This window comes from Pundamilia nyererei, unplaced genomic scaffold, assembly GCF_000239375.1.
Source record: "Pundamilia nyererei isolate P.nyererei 1_Seehausen unplaced genomic scaffold, PunNye1.0 scaffold00218, whole genome shotgun sequence".
In the NCBI taxonomy this organism is placed as follows: Eukaryota; Metazoa; Chordata; class Actinopteri; order Cichliformes; family Cichlidae; genus Pundamilia; species Pundamilia nyererei.
In genome coordinates, this window is record NW_005187619.1 from 758,102 (window position 1) to 780,217 (window position 22,116).

Here is a 22,116-nt window from a genome sequence, read left to right on the forward strand (position 1 = left end):
GGATGCGGCTTATATACAGGTGCGCTCTATTGTCCAGAAAGTACGGTACATTCTTTTCAGAATTGTACTTAATGCTAAAAGTGATACGACCGCACAAAAACAAAGTATTTGTAATGAAGAATAATGTGCTTTATATTATCGATTCATTCATGTGTGCTTCACTTAATGTTGATGGATAGATCATTTTAATTACTCGTTACTTCTGCCTCATATGATCTCTTTCTGTAATACATTATGATTTATTATCAGATTTATATCTTCAAAATAAGAAATACGTTTCTGAATACATGACATCGAGTACAAAGTCAATTATTTGTATGAATTCTGGAGCAGAAGTATGAAGCACAACTTTGTAACGCTGGTTCCATCCACACTGTCAGTGCTGTAGATCATTTTTGACTTGCACTCAACAACAAACAAATCCTCCCTAATGACAAAAATTACTTCAAAATTACTTGCATTAGATTTCTTCACGTCAAAGTAGGGGTGACCTGGGCCGCGGGTTTGAGACCCCTGCTTTAGACCAATGAACAAACATCTTCCAGCAGAAGTAGAAGTCGACCAATGACCGCCCATCGTTGACCTGACAGTGGGCGGGTGAAGAAAACTGTTTGCATTTAATGAAATGTGCTACACAAACAAACTGTCAAAAACAAAATGAAAATAAAAACAACAAATTGCAATTTAAAAATTTTGGCGCACTATTTAAAAGCCTGTCACATTTATTATTGCCCCTAATGGTTTTTCTTAATTTTTGCTACTGTAACTTTGCACTGTCCACTTTCAACAAATTTCCCACATGTGGGACTAATAAAGGTTATCTTATATTCTTATCTAACACATCCTCTGATTGGCTAAAAGTGTGATGCATCTGTGTTTTGAAAAGACATCGATATATTAAGTTTTGTTATTTTATTATAAATATGAGTAGCACTAGTAGTTTTAGTAAAAACCAAAACAATGAGCTAAAAGACGCTAAAACGCTAAATTGGAGTGTAAGCGTTCTCCAACTTAAACCTTCATATAACACTCTGTGACAGCAATGCTGTTAAAAAGTTTTTGTTTTATTTACCTGTCAAAGATAAACAACAACAACAAAAATAATCCCTATAATTTGGAATTAGGATATTATATAGATGAGCGTTCAGTCAGGCACTGCATCCCCTCAGTACAAAAACAAGGGTGAAAATGAATCTGCCGTTATGTTATGTCTCCAGCAGGGTAAATGCACCATTTAGTTGGTTTTTGATGCTTTTCCTTTCTTCAGAGCATTTTCATCTTCTTGCAGCCCACCCAGTACCTGACTCCCTGACGCCTCCCCACACTTGGGAGGCAAGAAATGCCTCCCAAGTGTGGGAGGCATTTCTTGCAGCCCCCAGATGACAGCTTCATAAGGCTCACGGGCCACAATAGTCTCCCGAATGCTGCGCTGGAGGAATTTAGCTGTGGGGCAGCGCAGTGGAAAGCCTCCCTGTGGTGCCATAATGCAGCCTCGGGGAAATACGCTGCAGGATTTAGAAGACAGTGTGTGACAGTAGAAACTTCACCAACTGTTTAAATCTGTGTCGGAGACACCGCGTGTGAAATGCTAACAGGCTACATCGTGCAGCCTGCCGCCATGAGAACGTCACTCTGATGAACGATGACATGAGCGCCGTACCCGGCTGATTGACTCGCTCATGTGTGTCCACAGACGCACAGATTTAAAAGTACAACACTTCACAAAGTCCTTACACACTTCCTGCTTACGGGATCAGACAAATGTATGCAAGAGCAGCTGAACTGCTAGCTTATGCTGCATTTGGGATTTAAAATAGGTGCGTGTATGTGAGCGTGGCTCACAACCCAGTCTGCAGATGTATGTCAAGTCAAACCCACAAAGTACTGCACAGAGCCTCAGTGCTGAGGGTTAAGTCCATTATGAATCCCCAGTGGATTTGAGCGTATGTGTGCTGCTGTGTGGAAAGTGACAGGGTGGATATTGACCGCCGTAAGCACGGTCTTCTTCTTTAATGAACCTCTGTGTTCTCAGCTCTCACAGGACCATCACAGATCCTCAGGAGCCTGCTTTGCATTTCTAACCGAAGTACCAACATTATGTGTTTAACACAGATAACTAAACAGGAAGATAGTTATTCGGCTTTATCAAGCCACTTTATACTGACTACTTATTACATGTGCAATCACCTTGGGTCTAAACAAAGCAAGAACCTAATGTGGAAGTCCATTTTTTTAAATTAGCATCTTAATTAGCATTAACCTGCAGGGACCTGGCATCCACATATGTGGGCATCACATTTTGGACTGTCTAGACCAAAATAAGTGCCTGACATCCACTTACGAGGACGTTATACTGCCACTGTTCTGTCAAAATTTAAAACTAATGTCCTCATACGTGGATCTCATTTTTCTCAGAAACAAAAATCAGGTAATAAAAAAAAATCTGGTAAGTTTTGTTTTTACATTCATCAGGTCCCAATCAGCCCAAATAGCAACGAGAAATTAAAAGGAGGTCAATTAGCAGATATCTGTGTCTGTGTAATGCACCTGTACAGTTTATGGATGCAGCTTGCTAACCAGTCGCAGCGGATGGCCCCGCCCCTCCCTGAGACTTGTTCTGCTGGAGGTTTCTTCCTGTTAAAAAGGAGTTTTTCCTTCCCGCTGTCGCCGAGTGTTTACTCATAGCAGGCTCGTCTGATTGTTGGGGTTTCTCTGTATTAGCGTACAGTCTTTATCTTACAATATAAAGCTATATAAATAAAGCTGAATTTAAGTGAATAATCTGATGCCAAAATATTAGAAAGGCCACCACAGTATGACTACATATTGGGTGGTTGTAGCTCAGGAAGCAGAGTAGGTCATCTACTAACTGGAAGACTGGTCGTCTGCCTCCTTGATCGAGACGCTGAACCTCCCTGATGTGCTCATTTAGATAAAAAGCACTTAGGCACTTGTGTAAATGGGGAATCTTGTAAAAAGCGCTTCGAGCACTCGAGTAGAAAAGTACTACATGCGAACCAGTGCATGTCATCATTGATTAGCTCTGCAGTGATCTCAAGTTCAGGGCTTATTCGGTATGTAAAGCTGACATGTTCAAGGTAAAAATCGGGCAATAAGCTGCTCTTTAATTCAACCTGAACATTGATAGCTTTGTATTGGCGAACCGACAGTGAATCTAGCATTACACCTTTATTGCAGACAGACTTCTTCCCAGCAGGCATAAAACTTTTGCTCGGTCACAGAGAGCAGCTGTGACCAACCAAGCGAGAGGGATGAATGTGGATTTCGACAGCTTTTGACACAGCGTGATCATGGTTAAGTTGCAGGTGCGCACCAGAGCCAGAGCTGGCAAATTAACTTTTAAGACTCGAAGCTCAGAAGCTCTTCCTGGACTTCTGTTGCCTGAAATGGGCTTTGATGCAGCGTGAACGTTAAGTGAGGGCAGCGAATGACACGTTGTTGTAACTAATAAGTGATGCTTCATATCAGTGCTATTTCAGCTGCATCCGCAAACCATTTGGGGATAAAAATAAAGTATATTTCACCAAAATCATCTTCGTACGAGGGAACAACATGTGTCTGCGGAGCCAAAATGCCGAGAGGCTGATAGCGTGGCTCCTACTGATAAGCTTCAGATCACTTACTATCCGAGATCAAACGCTGCAAAGCCAACTATGGCACTATTGTGGTGTTTTTTCTGTATGTGCTTAAATCCTTATAATTAAAGATTTTTTCAATGACGGGGATGCAAGCAGTTTGGGAAAGTCTTTGTGTTTTCAAAATAAGGAAAACTTCACAGGCTTTTCATAGTGATCGCGTTGGGTGTTTATAAATGTCTCAAGACACAAGAAGTGAGCTTCAGTGCTGTCAAGGCTCCCTGCACAAACACTCTACTCATTGTCTGTCTCATCCTTGTGTGAGCTGCCTTCTGCGACGGCATGACATCAAACTTTTAAAAGAACATTCGGCTGCTCCGATCTCATCCTCACATCCCACACATCGTTCAGCCAAATGTGTTTCATTTCAGCGAGGTGCTAACTGTTCGGAGCCCCGTCTCTGGAGAAAACCACCTGCACAAAGTCAGCAGAGCGGCTTCGTCGCGGTTTAGATATGAGTACAAACTGGAGCTGTCAACAAATACGCCAAATGTGATTATATAATAATTTAAAATATCTGATTGTGAAAATCAATAGTGCATTGTCTCCGTTTCTGTTTCTGGTGGTGGTGGGAGAGGGCAGCGTTACTGTCTGCCTCACTCAGAGCAGGAGAGCGATCCTGCTGTAAGTCTCACTGTGTGGCATTCAGATACTCTCTGGATCTGAGGGCGACACAGAGTGTAGATGATACCAGCTGAACAACTGCAGATAAACTGTTAACTAATCATGGCCTTGTTTGCTGAACAGTTTGTATTTGTGGAAAAACAACAACAGTTATTGTTTGCTGCTGCAAACAATAACAGGCTGCAGCAGACTGTTGACCTGTCCACTCTTCAAATCCACTCCTGAAAATCCAGTTCTTTGTGTATACACCGTGTTCTTTTAACAGCCTGTACAGGCAGTTATGTCTCTCACTGTATTAGCGTGCTTCTTGTAGTTGTGATGCCATATTGGAAAACCTTTTTTAAGCCAATAATGACTTTGTGACAGCGCTGCAGTAATAAAACTCTCAGCGTGACGTTTGTGATACTGATGTGAAGAGAAGTTTAATCCAGCCTGCATCGTGTTCATATAGCACATCCCCAACTCTCACTCAGCTAATGCTCACATCCGACTGTTACATTATTCAGTGTGATGTGCTGATCTGAGACATGCATGCCTGTCTGTTTGCTGGGGCACTGTTTTAAATGTATGTATGTATGCATTTGCTATAAATCCTCTTTGTATGTCTGCACTATTGCTGACAGGTTGTTCTGAAATTGCAACCAAGTATCAGATATCACAGTGTGTCAGTAAAGATCATGAACTTTTCTCCTTTTGCTCGTTCTTTTTTACCAGCATACAGTCAGGTGAGGAGGAAAGCACGCGTTCTTTCACCTCTAAGGTTTTACATGTCATGATGTCATAAAAATATACATCCTCTGGTGCTTGCCAGGTTCTAAACTTATTTAAATCCAACCTCAGAAGAACAACAACATATCATATATGACATTGTGTCATTTATTCAGTCAAATCTAAGCCGTTAAAACAGATACAGTGTGTGAAAAACTAAGCACACTTCATGATTGAGTAGCTTCAAGTATTCATTTTCAGTGTGACCTCATCAGTCACTTCCAACAACCCTCCCAGGCTGATGGCAACAACTGCTTCTCTGAGATGATCGTCTCTTTCCTCCCTGGCGTTGTGTTAATGGGCACCTTCATGCTGCACACCTGCAAACTGCCACAACCTCCGCTTTTACAGAGCTGCTCATGTACACTCACACCTGCTGATGATCAGTTAATGAAGCGACTGTGATAAGCAGCTCCTAGTAGAGCAGGGCGATATCACCAAAAATATTTATCACGATATAGATTTGAAAATTTGCGATAACGATATAACTGACGATATAATTGTTCACGAGACAAAATACTTTACAACTCCACAACTTTATTAGTGCAAAAAACAAACAAACATCAGTGTATTTTCACTTAAACAAGCAGCTGTTTTTTATCTGCATTAAAGTTATATAAAATTTCACAGTGCAAATGCAAATTCTTGCTGACAGTTTAACCAAAAGGCATTTCCAGTGGAAACTGGCCGACATATCCTCAGCATAACCATGTATAATATCCACAACACTTAAAAAGAGCTTATACACACACAATACGGTAACATTATGTTGAAGCACAGCACGTATCGCTCCGCCTACGTTAGCCGTAATGCTCCGACAATCCATCAAGCGGTGCGGCTTCGTAGCTTAGCAAAGTCGTACTGAAACATCTGACAGATTTTCGAGCGCCGTGCACATAAAATCGTTTCCAGGTCAGTAAACACAACCAGAGTTCATACATAAGGCACACGGGATTATAAGGGGCTCTGTCGACTTTCAGAAAAATCTAAGTTTTACCCACATTCTATCGCCATATTTCATTTTCCTATCGTTGCCCAAAATTACACCGGTATTACCGTGAACGGTATGATATAGCCCAGCCCTAGCTCCTAGCTCTTGCTGACCCTGTTGATTCTTGGGGAAGTAGTAGGATGTACTTAGTTTCACTGCTTCTGCATCCAGATAAATACATTTAATGTTTTTCTTTTATGGTCTTGTTAAATAAATAAATAATGGCATGCACTTAATCATCTTAGATTGCACTAGACTAGTTTTAAACCCTTCAAAAGGACCAGATTATTTTATTATGACCTGATATATAAACCCATAGAGCTGCAGTAGGGTGTACTTTCTTTTTACCATGTCTACATAAAGGGTCAGTAAAATTAAAACAAACACTGACCCATGCAGGACGCTCTCCCTCGCTCTATTAATCTACTACCTCAGATTACACATGGCTGAAGTGATGCTAGGCTGTAGTTAAAGAGCACTAATCAAGGGTTCCTCACAATGGCAGCCAGTTAAACTTGATGAACGTCGCATTTATAATCATTTCCTTTGTGTGCGAGTGCAGTGCCCCGTCTTTAAAAGTGGAACCCAGCACAGATTTTTAGCTACAATTCTAGAGGTGTCCCCTTAACCCGAGGCAGCTGATTACTGTGCTACTGTTTTGCCAAGGAGACGTCTATAAGGTGTGTGTGTGTGTGTGTGTGTGTGTGTGTGTGTGTGTGTGTGTGTGTGTGTGTGGAGAACAGTCAGACACTTCGTCCAAACTGCACGAGAATCAATACAATTAAATTTAAATGTGTCCATCCGATATTTTTATAATGCTCGTTGTTTGGTTCACATGTTTTCACACTCCTGTTTGATTGTGTCGTGTCCGGTGAATAATGGAATTTTATTTCTATTAACGTGTGTTAAAACAAACAGAAGCTACTGCCTTATTGCTCGCCACAGTGAGTAGCTCCACATGTTTGACTGAGGATGAAACAGGTCCTTTCCCTTGCTAAACAACGACCCCACGGAGCTTCTACAATGTGTTCAAATTAATATTATTTCAAAAGTCTTTTTGAATGATAAGAGTTTGGTGTGCCTAAATGTTCTTCAGCAGCCTGGAAATGACAAAGCAATCACAAAGGATCTGGTTTCTAAAGCTACACAGTGATCGTGTACTCTGCATATAAAGCAATTAAAACATTGTAAATATACTCTCCAGTAGTTTTCAGAGTCCAAGCAGATATATGTAAATACTTTGTTTTGTCCAGTTAAACCACAGCTCCAAGATAAAAGGTGGAAAATGTCGAAGCCGTCATCGATTTCATCGAGACGTTAAAGCGGCGGCTTTCGGTCAGTCAGCCTTGGGTTTGTGTTATGCCGACACAGCAGCACATGAATGAAAAGAGACGATGCTCGATGTGGCAGTGATACAAGAAAGAGACAAAGAGACAGGAGACCAACCACCACTGTAGGCGCTGGGAACGATCTAGTAATAAAATCTAACGAATGGGGATTTTCACCATCTCCATTTTTACACGGTAAATTTTGTTGCCCATCTAAAAAGCAATATATGCAATCATTAGATTGCACACACAGCAGATTGTATTTATTTTCACCTTCATCTTTTTGCTGTCTTTGAGTGCAGAATCCACTGGAAAATAAAATCCTGGGCCAGAAAGTATGCAGCGTTGGATTCTGCAGCAGACGTGCTGTGAATTGGTCTTAAATCCCTAAATTTCGCCATTGTCAGCTTAGATTGTACACCGTCACAGTATAAATGTCTAAATGCATTTTTAGATATAAAAAAATCTAATTACAGTTGCACAGCTGGAATCTGTCAGTTATAAAGTCTTGCTATGCTACTAATCATCGTGCGCTGTGGTTTTACACCTCGAAGGGGAAATTATTTTTAATAGACTAATCTGATGTGAGAAGATATGAGAAAAGACACAGTGATCCAGACATTTTCTATACAACAACAATGCTTTGGCTTCAGGGACCTGCTGAATCCAAGTGCACATCAGGTTCGGCAGGTTTTTCCTCAAAAATAAAAAATAAATAAATAAAAATAGAGAAAGAGCAAGAGATGATTCTGAGTGGAAAAGTGGAATATTGGCTGAGTTTATATGGAATGACCCTTCATGACACCAAAGAAGAGAAAGCACAGTACAAAAAAAATAAAAATAAAGCGCCTTTTGGTTCCTGAGGCTACTTAGCACATAACACAATTTGGTGGAAGAGGTTATGAAACAGTTTAGTAATTATATTTAATCAGATTGTGTCCAGCAGGAAATATCATTTTTGTGCGCAGGTCAGATCCCGCCTCAGAGATCTGCGCCCAGTCACAGCGTAACTCAATAATGTGCTCGCTGCGGTCGGGCTCAGGGCAGTGCAAGCGCAGGGAGGCAGCGCTACAAACTCTGCTGGCTTTTATTCAAAGAAAGTGGCACTCGTGGAGTTGTATCGCCCTCCTGCATCTGACCAATCAAAGAAGGACTTAAAGGTTAAGTCATTGCAAAACTACCACACCTGGTCTAGCACCTTCCCTTTGAATTTTAGACGTGTGAGAGCGAGGAACCTGCAGCTCTTTAACATTCACAGGAAAGAAAGTAACCTCTCCAGGGAGGCGAAGGAGTTTCTTCCCTTTGCTCTTCCGCTCAGTAGCATCATTCTGTGTTATCCTCGGGCATCTTGGAGCACGACCATGAGGGAAAAAAAGAGATCCAAAAACTGATTTCTGTCTACACACTTCCCAGCGCACCTCCCAGTGTTGCAGTGTCATGACAGCCAGAACCGACTGAGGACAGGATGGTACGCTGATGCTCTTCTTCATGCAACAATGCACAAGCGCTGACACCTGCATCAGATCTCACACCAATGCCACGCACCTCTGATGACACGAAGACGCCCGACTTGCACTGAGACATGTGCACACACACGCACACACGCACACACACACACACACACACACACACAGTCTCAGAAGTCCACCCTCCTCCTCTTCTGAACACTGTCGACATGGATCAGCTTGCATTGACTCATAAAGAAACTCCTAAAAATAAGTCTGTTGGCAGGGTGGAAACAGACAATGCAGAGCACGAATCAAAACGTCACGTGTGAGCAGACATAAGACCAAAAAAAGTAGTAACAGTGGCCAAGAACACATATTACGTCTCCATAATTACACTCATGCATAGCTCACTTAACACCAGCTCCACGGTGCAGAAACGGATGGTTGTAAACAAATGTGTTAAGCCACACACTGCTTGCTGACCTGAATCTCTTCATTGCTTAACCTGTGCCTCTGCAAAGCCTGCCACGCAACATGGCAACAGCCAGAGGGATCACCTGATATGCTCCGGCAGAGTCGGGATATCTCATTTCTGCTTAGCTCACTAAAACGGAAATCCAGCCTAAAACTGAGACGTGGTTTTCTTTTTGGAGCCCAGCAGGGTTCAGCATCACGTGGTCCAGAAAGACATCTGTGAGTATATAAATCAACAACATAATGTTAAAGATCTTGGGATGATCTAACCTACGCTTTTACGTCATATAAACTGTTAAATACTATACATCATCTCACCTTTCAGCCAACTAAATCATCAACTGTTACCAAATGTAATCAGCTGCATAAAGATAGATGAAACAATATCGGGCAAATAAAAGAAAATAAAGAAAAAGAAATAAGCTTTGGAGTTTCTACTTAATTTTAGAACTAGTCAATAATAAAAGCAGAGCTCTTACAGAAGATGAAATTATAAAGTGTCTTTTTACGATCTTAATGAAACCATAGTTGGATGAAGTTTTGACTAAAAGGAAATTTATCCCAGACCAGAGAAGAAGAAAAAAACAATGTTGAATGTGAAAATTGGAGGAAGGTCAAATGTGTCAAAAATGAAAAGATGTTCAAGAAGGAAAGAAAAAAAACTGTCAGAGAAAATCTTTGTGACCTTTTCCAGGAGACTGACAGCAGAGTGTGAGACTGATGTGCTACATAAATGTGATCCTGCGTGAAACAAAGATAAACGTCTTCCTGACTCTCCTAAATAATTCTAGTCTGACCAACTGGCTGCTTCTGTGAATGAACACCCTTTTCTTCTATCCTAGTATCACTAAATACGCTTCTTGCTACCATATCGGTGGCTACATTGGAGATATCTGTTGGCTACCAGCACATGCCTAGCATGTATTGTAGCCAACAGATGCTAGGCCCTGAGCTGGAGTCAAACTTGCCAACAATGGCCAAGCGTGTGAGGTTAGCTAGAAGCTGAGAGGACTACTGGCAACTTCCAGTGGAGTGATAAGATTTTCCAACCAGCAAATTCAACACCGCTGGAAGATAAATTCAATTTCCATTAAAAATGCTCCGAGAGGTCCCAAGACCACAAACCCAGCCGAGTCACCTGCGTCAGTCACTTGAATTTGTGGAGTTGAGGCCTAGCAGACAGCTGGGAGTTACAGCTCGCCATGTTTGGGGGCTGTGTCCCCGACTTCAGTATCCACCTGTGGATTTTTATTTGCATTTTAATTCAGTTCAGTTCCATTTATATAATGTTACTTCCCAACTAAGGTCAAAACACTCAATATCATAAGGTAAAGATCTACAATACTGGAGAGAAAAGCCCAACAAACTGAAGATCCCTATGAGGAAACAGTCTGTGACAGTGGGGAGGAAAAACTCCCTTTTAACAGGAAGAAAGCTCCAGCAGAATCAGGCTCAGGGAGGGGAAGCTATCGATATTTGTTTATGAATGATTATATTGACTGGACAGATGACAACCATTCAATGGGCTAATAACTTTCCAATGACTCTGAGACGCAGTGCGTCCTGGATTCAAACAGGTTTTATCTGAGGTGTTGTTTTTGGTTCATGTGACTCAGGATTGTGCATTTGATAAAACTTTAGTTGAGCTTCTTTAACATACTTGTCCTTAACTCATCTACATCACAAACCTCTGGAATTGACCACATTAAATCAGGCCACTGCATACTCAGACTCAAAGGAAGACTTTGATTTGATTGGTTTTTTAGGTTAAACATGACCACGCCATGAGAATGTTAAATGCTATTAAAAGACAGTGCCTCTGAGCTCTTTGATGAGTTAGCCTGATCTTCCAGTACTGATTCATGAGATTAGACAGTGCTGAAGACACTGGGGCCCATTAGTCAATGATTTAAGGTCTTAGTTCAGAACAAGTCTGAGATCCTGAAACGGCACGATGTGCAGTTGCTGCTTTGAGTCGTCACACCACCATTAAAATGTCAGAAGTACAGGAACCTTAGTGCTTTTGAGTATTAGTAATATGCTCATATATCAATCATTCAAACTTTACAAACCCTCTGAGTCAGCTTTCAATTCAATGCCAATGAAAGTCAAGCCTGTGAAGTATATTTTCTGCTGCATACTGAGCACCGTATTATCCTCAAACCTGCATGCCAGCGCTGCAGTCCGGTCATTTTGTATAAGTGACAATGCATAAACACGTAAACACATCAGCCTCTGGCTGATAATGTAATCTGGCACCGGCCCCGAGGGCTGAGCAGAGTGGAGGAGAGCAGAGTGCCAAGCACTCCAGAGGCTAGGTTTGCTCACCCGCTGTAACCCTAAAGCCTGTGCAGATTCTATTACCGCTTCTGAACAGTTCAGTAAACCATCAGCCTGCCATTCTCCGCATTAATGATGAGTGTGCTTTAATAATACCCACATCTCTGCACAAAGACTCTGAGCCGCCTTAGAAAACACAGATGCTGCTTTAAATCAGAATATGTAGGCGTGTGTAAAAGTGTGCATCTCCTCAGATTTGCTTTTAATTCTTTGCCACAGTAAACAACGTGACGTCTTCACTCGTCTTTGCCCACTTGTGAGAAACTGGTTCTGAATCAGAGGGCCAGTGCCCCTTTAAATATCCCCGTCCAGAGTGGAAACAGACTGCCCCCTGTTGTAGGCACACATCTGACCCAACAGCCAGCTTTCTTTCAATTCCTGAGATTTTAATCCATCCATATATTTAAAAAAAGCAGGTCATGCTTGAAAGAATGAACTGCTTTTCTCAGCTGCTCTTTGGTAAAAAATCTGCATTATTTCCCATCTAAAATGTGCAGAAATGTAAGTTAGTTTGAAGCAGAGGTATAAAATGAAAGGCCTGCTCTCCTGGTCACTGGTGAATGAAATGTCCATTTTTATATATAATAAAAAGGCTCTGAATAAAAATACTGCTTGAATAAAATTTAGTTCTTTTCTCAGAAACTTCATGATTTACATTCTCAAGATTTTAAATGCAAGACAAAAAACCTTTTTCCTTTAGTTTTCTTAAAACTGATTCAAAATCGTATCTTTTCCCTGCACAAACGAACCACAGTTATACATCTCTGCATGAGAAATGATGTTTTTCCTCTCAACAGCATTAATTCAGCATCTCTGATTAGGAGCGTGCTCTCGACGAGCTCATCCAAAACACAAAATTAATCCTGGATCAACAGTCTTTCTCAGAGATGTTTGATAAATTAGGTCCCTTATCTTTCCAAGGAATGGCGTTCTCTCGCCGACTATTGGCATTAGAGCAGAGCTCCGGTGTTAATCAACTCAGCAGTGCATATTTCTCCTAAATCCCGCGCTCAGTTACTGGATCATGTACTGTCCCATTTAGCAGAGGATACGGAAAGAGTTTGCCCCACTTTTTAATTTTTGTTGACTCATTGATGCACATCTCTGAGGAGCATAATTAAAACGTGAAGTATCCAGGGGGAGTAGCAGCCCTCTGTGTCTGTACCACTGAATCATTTTATCAATGAATAAAATCCTGGGTAGATGTTGTTGGATGGCTTTTGCCCGCTGGTAGGCTCTACCACAGCAAATTGGTCCTGGGTGAGGGACCACACAAAGAGCGATTCAAAAAAATCTCTATGAGTGTGAAATCTAGGGAACAGTTCATCCTGCCTGTGACAGGGTTACCAGCGCCCCGCCCCGGAGCCAGACCTGGAGAGGGTGCCCGAGGACGAGCGCCTGGGGGCCCAGCCCAGCCAGGGGACATGGGCCCACCGTCCGCAGGAGGTGCCTTAGGGGTCGGGTGCAGTGTGTGCTGGGCCAGGTGTCAAGACCCTGGCGGACCGATCGCCAGCTACCGAGACTAGTGACTGGGACATGGAACGTAACCTCTCTGGTGGGGAAGGAGCCTGAGCTACTGCATGACATTAACAGGTACCAGCTAGATATAGTCTAGCTCACCTCAACACACAGCCTGGGCTCTGGAACCAGTCTCCTGGAGAGGGGACGGACTCGGTCCTAGTCTGGAGTTGCTCTTGGTGAGAGGCAGCGGGCCGGGCAGGTATCCCCTCAGCTTGCTGCCTCCTGATTGAGCTGTTCCAGGCATGTCCGGCGAGAAAGAGGTCTGGGTTTCTCTTAGGCTGTTGCCCCCACGACCCTGCCCCAGATAAGTGGAAGAAAATGGACAGATGGATAAAATCCTCACTCGCTGCTAGCAAACATAGATAACTCAGTTCTTTGGGGGGAACCTATTCTCATTTCTTTATTTTCTGTCATATATGAACCGTTCCAGCGGTGCATCCTCGTATTAAACATGTCTTTAATTTGAAATAATGATGTCCGTGCACGTCGAGGTAATCCATGTGAGCCAGAAGCTTCAGGCTTCAGATTGATACCGTTTTTCTTCTTCTCTTGGGTCTGTATTAAAGCTGCACAATTAATCAAATTTTAATCTTGATCTCGATTTTGGCTTCCCACAGTGAAACGACTGCGATCGAGCGATACTGAAAATCCATGCACTGCCAAAAGAATGCAAAGCAAAAACGAATGAAGCGCTCCCTTAATCAGCACCTGACCACGCGGCTGCACGTGCCAGTCCCGGCTGCTTCCTGCGCTGCGCGGATTGCAGTGTCTTGGATGAAGCTGGATGAGTAACACCAGGTTAAAGACAGATTTATAACAAAATCCAAACGTCTGGCACAGCTTTAGTCTGCAAACACACCCCTCAAAGCGGATCAGCTTTAGGGCAAGTGATGTTAACCAAGAACATATGCAGAGAGTGCTTTAGACTTGTGTCTGTAGCATAAAGCAACACCGCTAACTCATTCAAATGCCTGAAAACACACAGCAAACTGCAGCGTAATTAATGCACGAAGGCCAAGAGAAAACAATGCAACAGCCGCTGACGCCCATAGAGCACACCTGTCTGCATAACCATCCGGCTCGCAAAGACCCGCTGAAATTACCAACCCGACTGCACCCATGTTGGCGACAGATGTGTCCGGTAAACACGATGACTAATGTTGCTTCAGGAAAACAGTCAGAATATTGGTCAAAGGTATCCCCACGTGCAACATTGTGCTGTATGCAAAGTTTCCTTTCTGTCAGTTTCATTCACACCTATCATGCAGGTGCAATGAATGAAGTGAAAGCCTTTATACTTTTAGGAGATGCATCTAAGTCAGGAATCAACACACTGATACACCTTTGTGTTAAGCTTTTGTTTTTCTTCTAAGAGTCGAATCGAGGTGAATGAGGAGGGTCAACTTTATTTACAGATGTGCAGATATGAAAGCAGTGTTCTGCTTATGATGTCAAAGACAGGAGAAATCCTTTTTTGGTCATCAGTGAGCACACACACCTGCTGTTTGAAACGTCTGTTTATGACGGCTTCAGCTCTCAGGCAGGAACGAGCTGAGGGCCTGCATGAAATAAGGATTATTTTCAACTGTGAACAAAGAAATAAAATCCCTAGAATAAAAATATAGAGCTGGAAATGAACGGTCTCCTTTAATGAAGACGTCCACAGATTCAGACAGCTGTAGAAACATTTATCCAGCTCTGACACCAATGACGCTTTTAGACAACTGAACTAATCTGTTCCTGAATATAGGTTGGACTTTAAAAGTTGTCCAGAGAGGGCTTTAAATGGGGTGATGAAGCAAACACAAATAGTACATTAAAGTGGGACATTAACTATCAATGGATTTGAGGCTCTACTCAGCTCAGACACCACTAAATGCATATATTAGCAGCATGAATGGACTCAAGTACAAATAACAAGCACTATGCTCCTTAACAAAATCACATCTTTGGAAATACATGTGATCCCCCAGAGCAATTCACTGGACCGAACTTTTTCAGAGCTGAAAGGGTTTTCTTGTTGTTGGTCAGTACGGGGTTAGGGTGCACATCTACTGGTTTATGTGGAATTTTCACCCTGCTGGTATACCCAAAGGAAACCCTCACTGCACAGTACCTGCAAGGGCAAATAATTGGCAAGCTAACACCTTCTAGTTTCTGAAACTATGCTTGTTCACTGGTTATCAGGTGGAGAGGTCACATTAAATGAAAGGCTTTCGCACACATTTCATTCAGTTGGCTCTGCGTCCTCACAGGAAGAAGGTTGTGGGTCGACTCTTTCTCTGGACACCCTGGATTCCAGCTAACAGGGAAAAGTACTGCATAGAAAATAAATTAAGGGTGTAACTCTGTAACCAACTTTGCACCATTTAAAAGCATTGTACCATTATTTTATGGTACGCTCTCTCTAGGATACAAGTGTCCCACATCAGGAATGCTTTAGTAACACACAACTGTACAGACTTATGGCTTCAGCATTCCTCACCCCGACCACCATCTGTCGGGAGAAGTCGGCTAATGCTAACACGGAGCCAGATCTAAATATCCTTTCAGAGAGAGGACTGGTTGCCTTCACCACAGCTGGATGTGAACAGTGAGAACATTTGTTGGATGTTAAGGTGTTTCATGAAGTCCAGAACAGACAGAAACTGGCAGACGAAGAACTTGCAACATTACAGATAATACAGAAACCATTTAGCACAGATATGAATATGAGCAGGAGTGCATTGACGTTTTAGCTCTCCCTGTTTGTGTCACTCAGGCACAAAAATCTTTGAAACCCACAGCCTCAGTGGGCTCTGCATCAGCGACAAGCAGCTGTACCCTAAAAAAGGCACATCGAGGCACTTTAGCTGCGAGCTCACACCTTATGAGAATCTGTGGAATCATGTGATACTTTTACTGTTCTGTAATCACTCTGACTTGGACCACCGGTGGACTGATACACAGCTCCCTCTGCAGCCACACAGTGCTTCGATGTTTTGTTAAACATGTGTAGAAGTCTGCTATTCCAAGACCTGCAGGCAGCTGTGAGAGAAGGATCAATTCATGGATTTGCCTCCTTTAAGCAGCAGGGGAACGTCTCCACTTTATTTCTCACATGTGAATTTTCCAGGTTTTCTTGCTCTACTATAATATTAAAGCACTGTGGTGGCGAAGGTGGGGCTTATTGGCTAACTTTAACTGATAAACAACATGTCACACAAGGCTCCGCAATTATTTCACAGCCAATGAGAAACAGGGTGACCTGTCACAGATGTACAGGATGGCAAAGCAAGAGTCATCCACAGAGCCAGGAGCACATGGCTGCTGAAACATGATCTGCAGTAATGTAAGATGGAAAAGGGCCGTGTGGGTCCTGCCTGCGTAATTAAATTGCTCCACAGCTCTTTTTCTGCATTCAAAGTATGCAAAACAGTCTCCATACTTTACATATTTGTCTGCTTTCTACTGCTTACGTGACAGTTTCTTGTTTTTCTTTGTTAATAAAGTAACCAATGCTAATTTATTAATGAGATCTGCGTAGCAGGTCTGATACATTGTATATTCCAGTGGAAAATTTCCACAGCATTTAAAAGGCTCTCTTGGCATGTTGCAAATAATCACATGGACTGCAGCAGTCTCCGTGAGGCTCGGTGCACAGGTGGAGCTGTGACTTTAATCTGAAACACGCGCTGGACAAATGGGGCTCAAATATTTCCATTAGCTGCTAATCTGTTGATTAACCCTTTAACTAGTCGCTCAGCCCCGGTTACATCAACAGAAAAGCAACAGCAGAAATGTTCGTGTAACTGATTATTGTGCGGGGATCGCAGCTTTATCACTCCGCACTGCTCCTACACTGACGCCGAGCCCGGCGTTTCCCCGGAGGCTCCAAACTTTCCGGTAACCACGGCGGCTGCTCTGACCTTTAATGTGCTCGTTGACGACGCTCTCCAGCCGGTCCAGCCTCTCGATAATCCTCAGGGTTTCACCTTTGCTGTCCTCCTCCAACTTTCTCTCCGCCTCGCCGCCGCCGCCGCTCTCCGCAACTTTAGGACCGCTGTTGGCCACGTAGTTGGTGATCCAACCGACGTACAGCAGGCACACGATGTTGGTCATACCGCTCAGGATTACGCATGTCGACACCAAAGTTTTAGTTCTCCTTGTGCACAGCATCGCGACGTCCCTCCATGGGCAGGCAGGTGGATGCCAGGAGAGGACGCGCTCGAGAAATGTTTCCAAACGGAACTAGAGCGAGTCAGTTCGCCTGTGCGCGCTCACGGGCCCGGATCAGCATCTCCACATCCTCCGGAGGCTTTCAGCGCTTTCCACTGCCGCACGAGCGATACTTCAGGTTTTAATCCCAGAGATGAAAACACGGTGTCCCGCTAAGCTACCGGCGAGTTCAGCCGCAAAGCCGTGAGACGCAGCAACCCACCCCCCACAACCCATCCCACCGCGTCGTAGCCCTTGCACAGCCCAATAGGAGGGGAGGAGGAGGGGTTTGCTGGAGTCTACCCGCCCCCACACACAGCTGGAGCGCACAAAGGAGGGCGGAGGGGAGGAATGTGAGGAAGCTCAAGTGCAACGACCCAAACAGTGACGATCGGCGCGGCGCGGTAACGGAAACCAAACTGGTTCGAGTAAGTAAGGAGCGGGATACCGCGTGTGTGCGCGAGCGCCGAGTCTACAGGTGAGTCTACAGGTGAGTCTACAGGTGAGTCTACAGGTGAGCCTGTGGGTTCAAGTGTGAGCAGTTTGGTGACAGATTCTGCTGGGACTGCAGGAAGTGAGCTTCACTCCTGTTTTATTAAAAATCATGACTGAGAAAATGATTTTTTATCATCCAAGTCACAGTAGGAGGTCATCTTTCGCACTACACGTCACATTTATATAAATATAAGATCATCTGCATTAGACATATATGTATAGATGAACACACACGCACACACACATATATGTGAGAAACTTAAAAATGCAAGTATAAAAATATGAAACTTATCGTGTGTAGCACAAGCTTAAAGGTGAAACATCCCAGAGGTGTTCAGTTCAGATCATATTTGAAGCTTCAGTAAACGCTGTGCGTTTGTGCACACGTGTGTTTTCCATTAAAGCCAGCTGTTTTATCAGAGGCTGTTCCTGAATATTAGCAACTATTCACACGCTTCACTGTAGTTTTCATTTAGTTTGAGTTATATTTAGCTGCGAGCACGCATCATCAAAACACAACTCGTCAGCTATTGGGCCATCACATGTTTGATTATTTTTTTTAGAATACTCGTGATGAACATCATCAGATTCAATTCATATTTAGCCAGTTTTATGATTGCAGAGGTTCTGATTGGGCACTGGCACCGGGTTTCCTCGGTGAGCGTGAATAACTGTTGATTTAGCAATTTTTGCTGTAAATGTCCATGTGAAAGCCACAATATAGCTATAAATATAAATACATAACTATTTCAAATAGATAGGACTTTGTGTAAAATATAAATAAAACACTGTAATATTTAAAAGGTGTTTAAAGCCTGTATTGATTTAAAATTTCATGCCATCGACATGATAAAAGTCAGTACAAAGAGGAAACCTTAATCACTGTGTTGCATCACTCTTTCTTTTAACAACACTGTGTGCATCTTTGGAACTGAGGGGAACAAATCCTCTGGGTTTAAAAGTCGAATGTTTTCACATTCACACTTTATCATTTCTGGGCCTCTTTTGTTCGGCTTTAATAACGTCCCAGAGGTTTAGTATCGCAATAACGGTTTAGGAATTACAGCCATTTTTATACACAGCCCCCCTTTTCAAAGGCTCAAAAATAAATGAACAATTGGCAGACAAGCAGGAGTATCCTGCTCCCTGTTAGGGGTAAAAGGTCTAGATTCCAACTGTTGAACTCCCAATTGATCCAAACTATAGTGTAAAAGCATTCCAACAGTTTCTCAAGGCTAAGAATACGATATTGTTCCACATGCATATGTAATATGTACGTCCCAGCCCTCGATCAGGTAATTCTCACATTTCTCACTGACATACTGTAACTCATCATGCAGATTGTGGAATGATATCCATTATTACTTATAAAAACTCACCTGGTGGGCCTTGATGTGTGGCATGTGAGTCTTAGGGTTCACTCTGTAAACAGTGAACAGGTATTCCGTCTGCAGCTGCAAATAAACATCGTGACGTCATTTTTACAAACTCGAGTGCTGCAGGTTTCACTGTTTTCCACATTACTCACAGCGAACATCTTCAGATTTAGCTTTATTAACTTTATTAACATGAAAAAATTAAAACTATGACTTGAGGGCTAACTGTCCGAAAAAGTGAAACATGACTTTCAGAGTCTCTCCACCAAAGGAATTCTTATGCAGCCCTTACTGAGGTCTACATATGTGCATATTATACAGTCAATAAGAATGTACCGTCATGGCTTTGCTGCCAGTGAGTGGTTTACTCAAAGGCCTCTGCTGGGCATCACTTTATATGAGCACTCACACACACATGCACGCACACACACACATGATCGCCGACCACCTAGGGTTGCTGTACCTGAGAGCTAAAAGAACTTCAGAGCTTCACACCACCAGCAGATGGATCTCACAGTGAGGGCCTCTAGGCTCCAGCTTTTATCTTTGTCTTTCATCCACTGCTCCACCAATCGCACACACACTCTTGCAGACACACACGTACACACACGTGGCACTGAATCGAAAACTCGCCATTCACCCAAGAGCACTCTGGCAGATTCAGCTGACTTGCCGAGGGTATAAATAATGCATTAGATCTGAAATATTAAGGCTCTCTGGTCTATGCCGCTTTCAATCTCGTCTGACTGACTGTCTGTCAGTCTGTCTGGGTCTCTCGTTCTTTCTCTTCCCTCATTTTGGCCAAAAAGGAGGCAAAATGTCATTGATTTTACTGTGCTTGGAGCAAGGAGAACACTAAAAACCCACTAAAAGGGTTCAATCTTTGTCTTCCTGTAATGCAAGCAGACAATTGTTGAAGTGAACCTGATGAGTATCCTCAAAGCAATCAGGCATCAAAGACATCTCAGTTTCATCAAACTACGCTCCAAAACTGTAGCATCACTCGTCTCTTATGAGTTACTGTGCTCAGGACACGCAGACTGAACATTACCATCATGTCTGTCACTTTATAACTGGCGTGGATGGTGGCAGGTCCCCAGGCATCTTTACTGCTGTAGGGTCACACAGGGTGGGGGGGGGGCTGTTTTCACCAGTGTACCCTCAGGCCTTTTCCACTCGTATTAAAATTATTTGATAAAATCGGATTTCTGAGCAGTGATTGCCTTGGGGAAGACCTTAGGCCTGAGATGCAATTATTACATCAGTACACAGATATAAGTTCTATCCAGCAAAGATGTTTTCAAGTCTACAGTGTTTTAAATGTTTAAAGGATACAGCTAACCACTTTAAGTCTCATGCAACTGTTGCCATTGCAGCTTGCAGAGGTAGCTTAAAGTGGCTCGCAAGATTACGAGGTCAGGGATCCTGCATGCTCAACTGCCTCAACATTAAAACCACCCAACTAAGAGCATGGAAGTGAGACCTTTACCTGTAGGCATTGTAATTCGAAAAGGTTATTTCTGCACCATCTGGATCTGAAGAGCCGAGCTCTTCTTCAGTCTTGTGGTGTGATGGCACAAACTGAGCTTGAGCCCAGAGGGAACGATCCATTGTTTTCTTGTAGAGAAGCATCACCTCAGACTCATAGAGGTGGACTCTAATGTCAGGAAACCTTTCTCTTTTCTTTGAGGCGGTGACCTATGATACCAACCAATAAGCTGCTTATAATGCAGTCTTTAGATCCCTTCCCAGGTGATTCAGTCGCCACTCCTTTGCTGATCTACATGGTGGCAGAGGGTGAAAGAAGAAATTCACACCTTGGTGCATGTGACCCTAATGACTCACCTCTCAGAGAAATTAGTTTAATGTGGATTCTGGCTAAATGACATTGTGTTTTAAAGCTGTGACTGAATAACTTGAAAGTGCAGCATGGTGACACACAGCGGTTCCCAAAATATCCTTGCCATTTTGGAATGAGTCTGGCATGATTTGAAATTCCGATTTAATATCAGAGGACATCGTCTCTTCAAGTTGTTTCAGCAATATAGAACTGATTATGTGGGAGCATGCCTGACTGCAACAAGGGCTTAATTAAATCAGCTCACGGGTGGATCAATTGAAAAGTCCTCTGTGTTGACAAGTGTTTGCTCTGACAGAGAGGACGAGGAGCCGGGCCCCCTGTGCTGCAAGCTAATGTCACAATCAGCTGAGATGACTGACCAAAGAGAATTGAACAGCAATGCACAACGTTTCCGTTTTGTTATCTACGTTCGGTGTTTTGCTGTTTGTGTTTCACAGCAGTCTTACAAACCAAATGTAGCTCGGAACAATTTATTATAGAACCTACTCAACAAATTTGTAAAAATATCTGGTATATATCAAAAAACTCTAACCTTCAGCTTATTCAATATAAAATACTTCACCGGGTCCACTGCACTGCTCGAAAAATGCCAAAAATGGGTCTGCTTCCATGTGAAATATGCACACATACATATCTCCATGCTCTGTGGCTCCGCACACTTAACTAGATCACTTTTCACCATGATTGGCTGTCTCATCCCATTACCAGCATGTCTCTGTCTGCTGGGGGACACCACAACAATTACTGATGATGTCCACAATCCCAAACTATTACTCATAGCGTTAACTATTGGCAAAGAGACAATCCTAGTGAACTGGAAAACAAGGACCACCATGAGTTTGACTCAGAGTACAGTTCACATTCTGTAGGATCTTCATTTATATTAGTTTATTTATCAGGATTATGGTCTTTGTCCTGTTCCTTCTCTTTCTTCTCTTATTCCTTTCTCTCTTTTTTTCTCCTTTTACCTTCTCCCTCCTCATCTGTTTGTATTATTGTGCATAATACAGCCGATCCACCCTGGTAGAAATGACTTT

General features: G+C 42.9%; 1 protein-coding gene across 1 annotated transcript in view; it reads right to left on the reverse strand.

The window, feature by feature from the left end:
- Positions 1-17,558, reverse strand: part of galnt18a (UDP-N-acetyl-alpha-D-galactosamine:polypeptide N-acetylgalactosaminyltransferase 18a) — a 175,442-nt gene extending 157,884 nt beyond the window's left edge. The window contains exon 1 of the mRNA XM_005748283.2: positions 17,059-17,558. Within this exon, the coding sequence (XP_005748340.1) occupies positions 17,059-17,308 (250 nt within the window). The 5' untranslated portion in view covers positions 17,309-17,558. The remainder of the gene's footprint in view (positions 1-17,058) is intronic.
- Between the last annotated feature and the right edge of the window lie 4,558 nt (positions 17,559-22,116).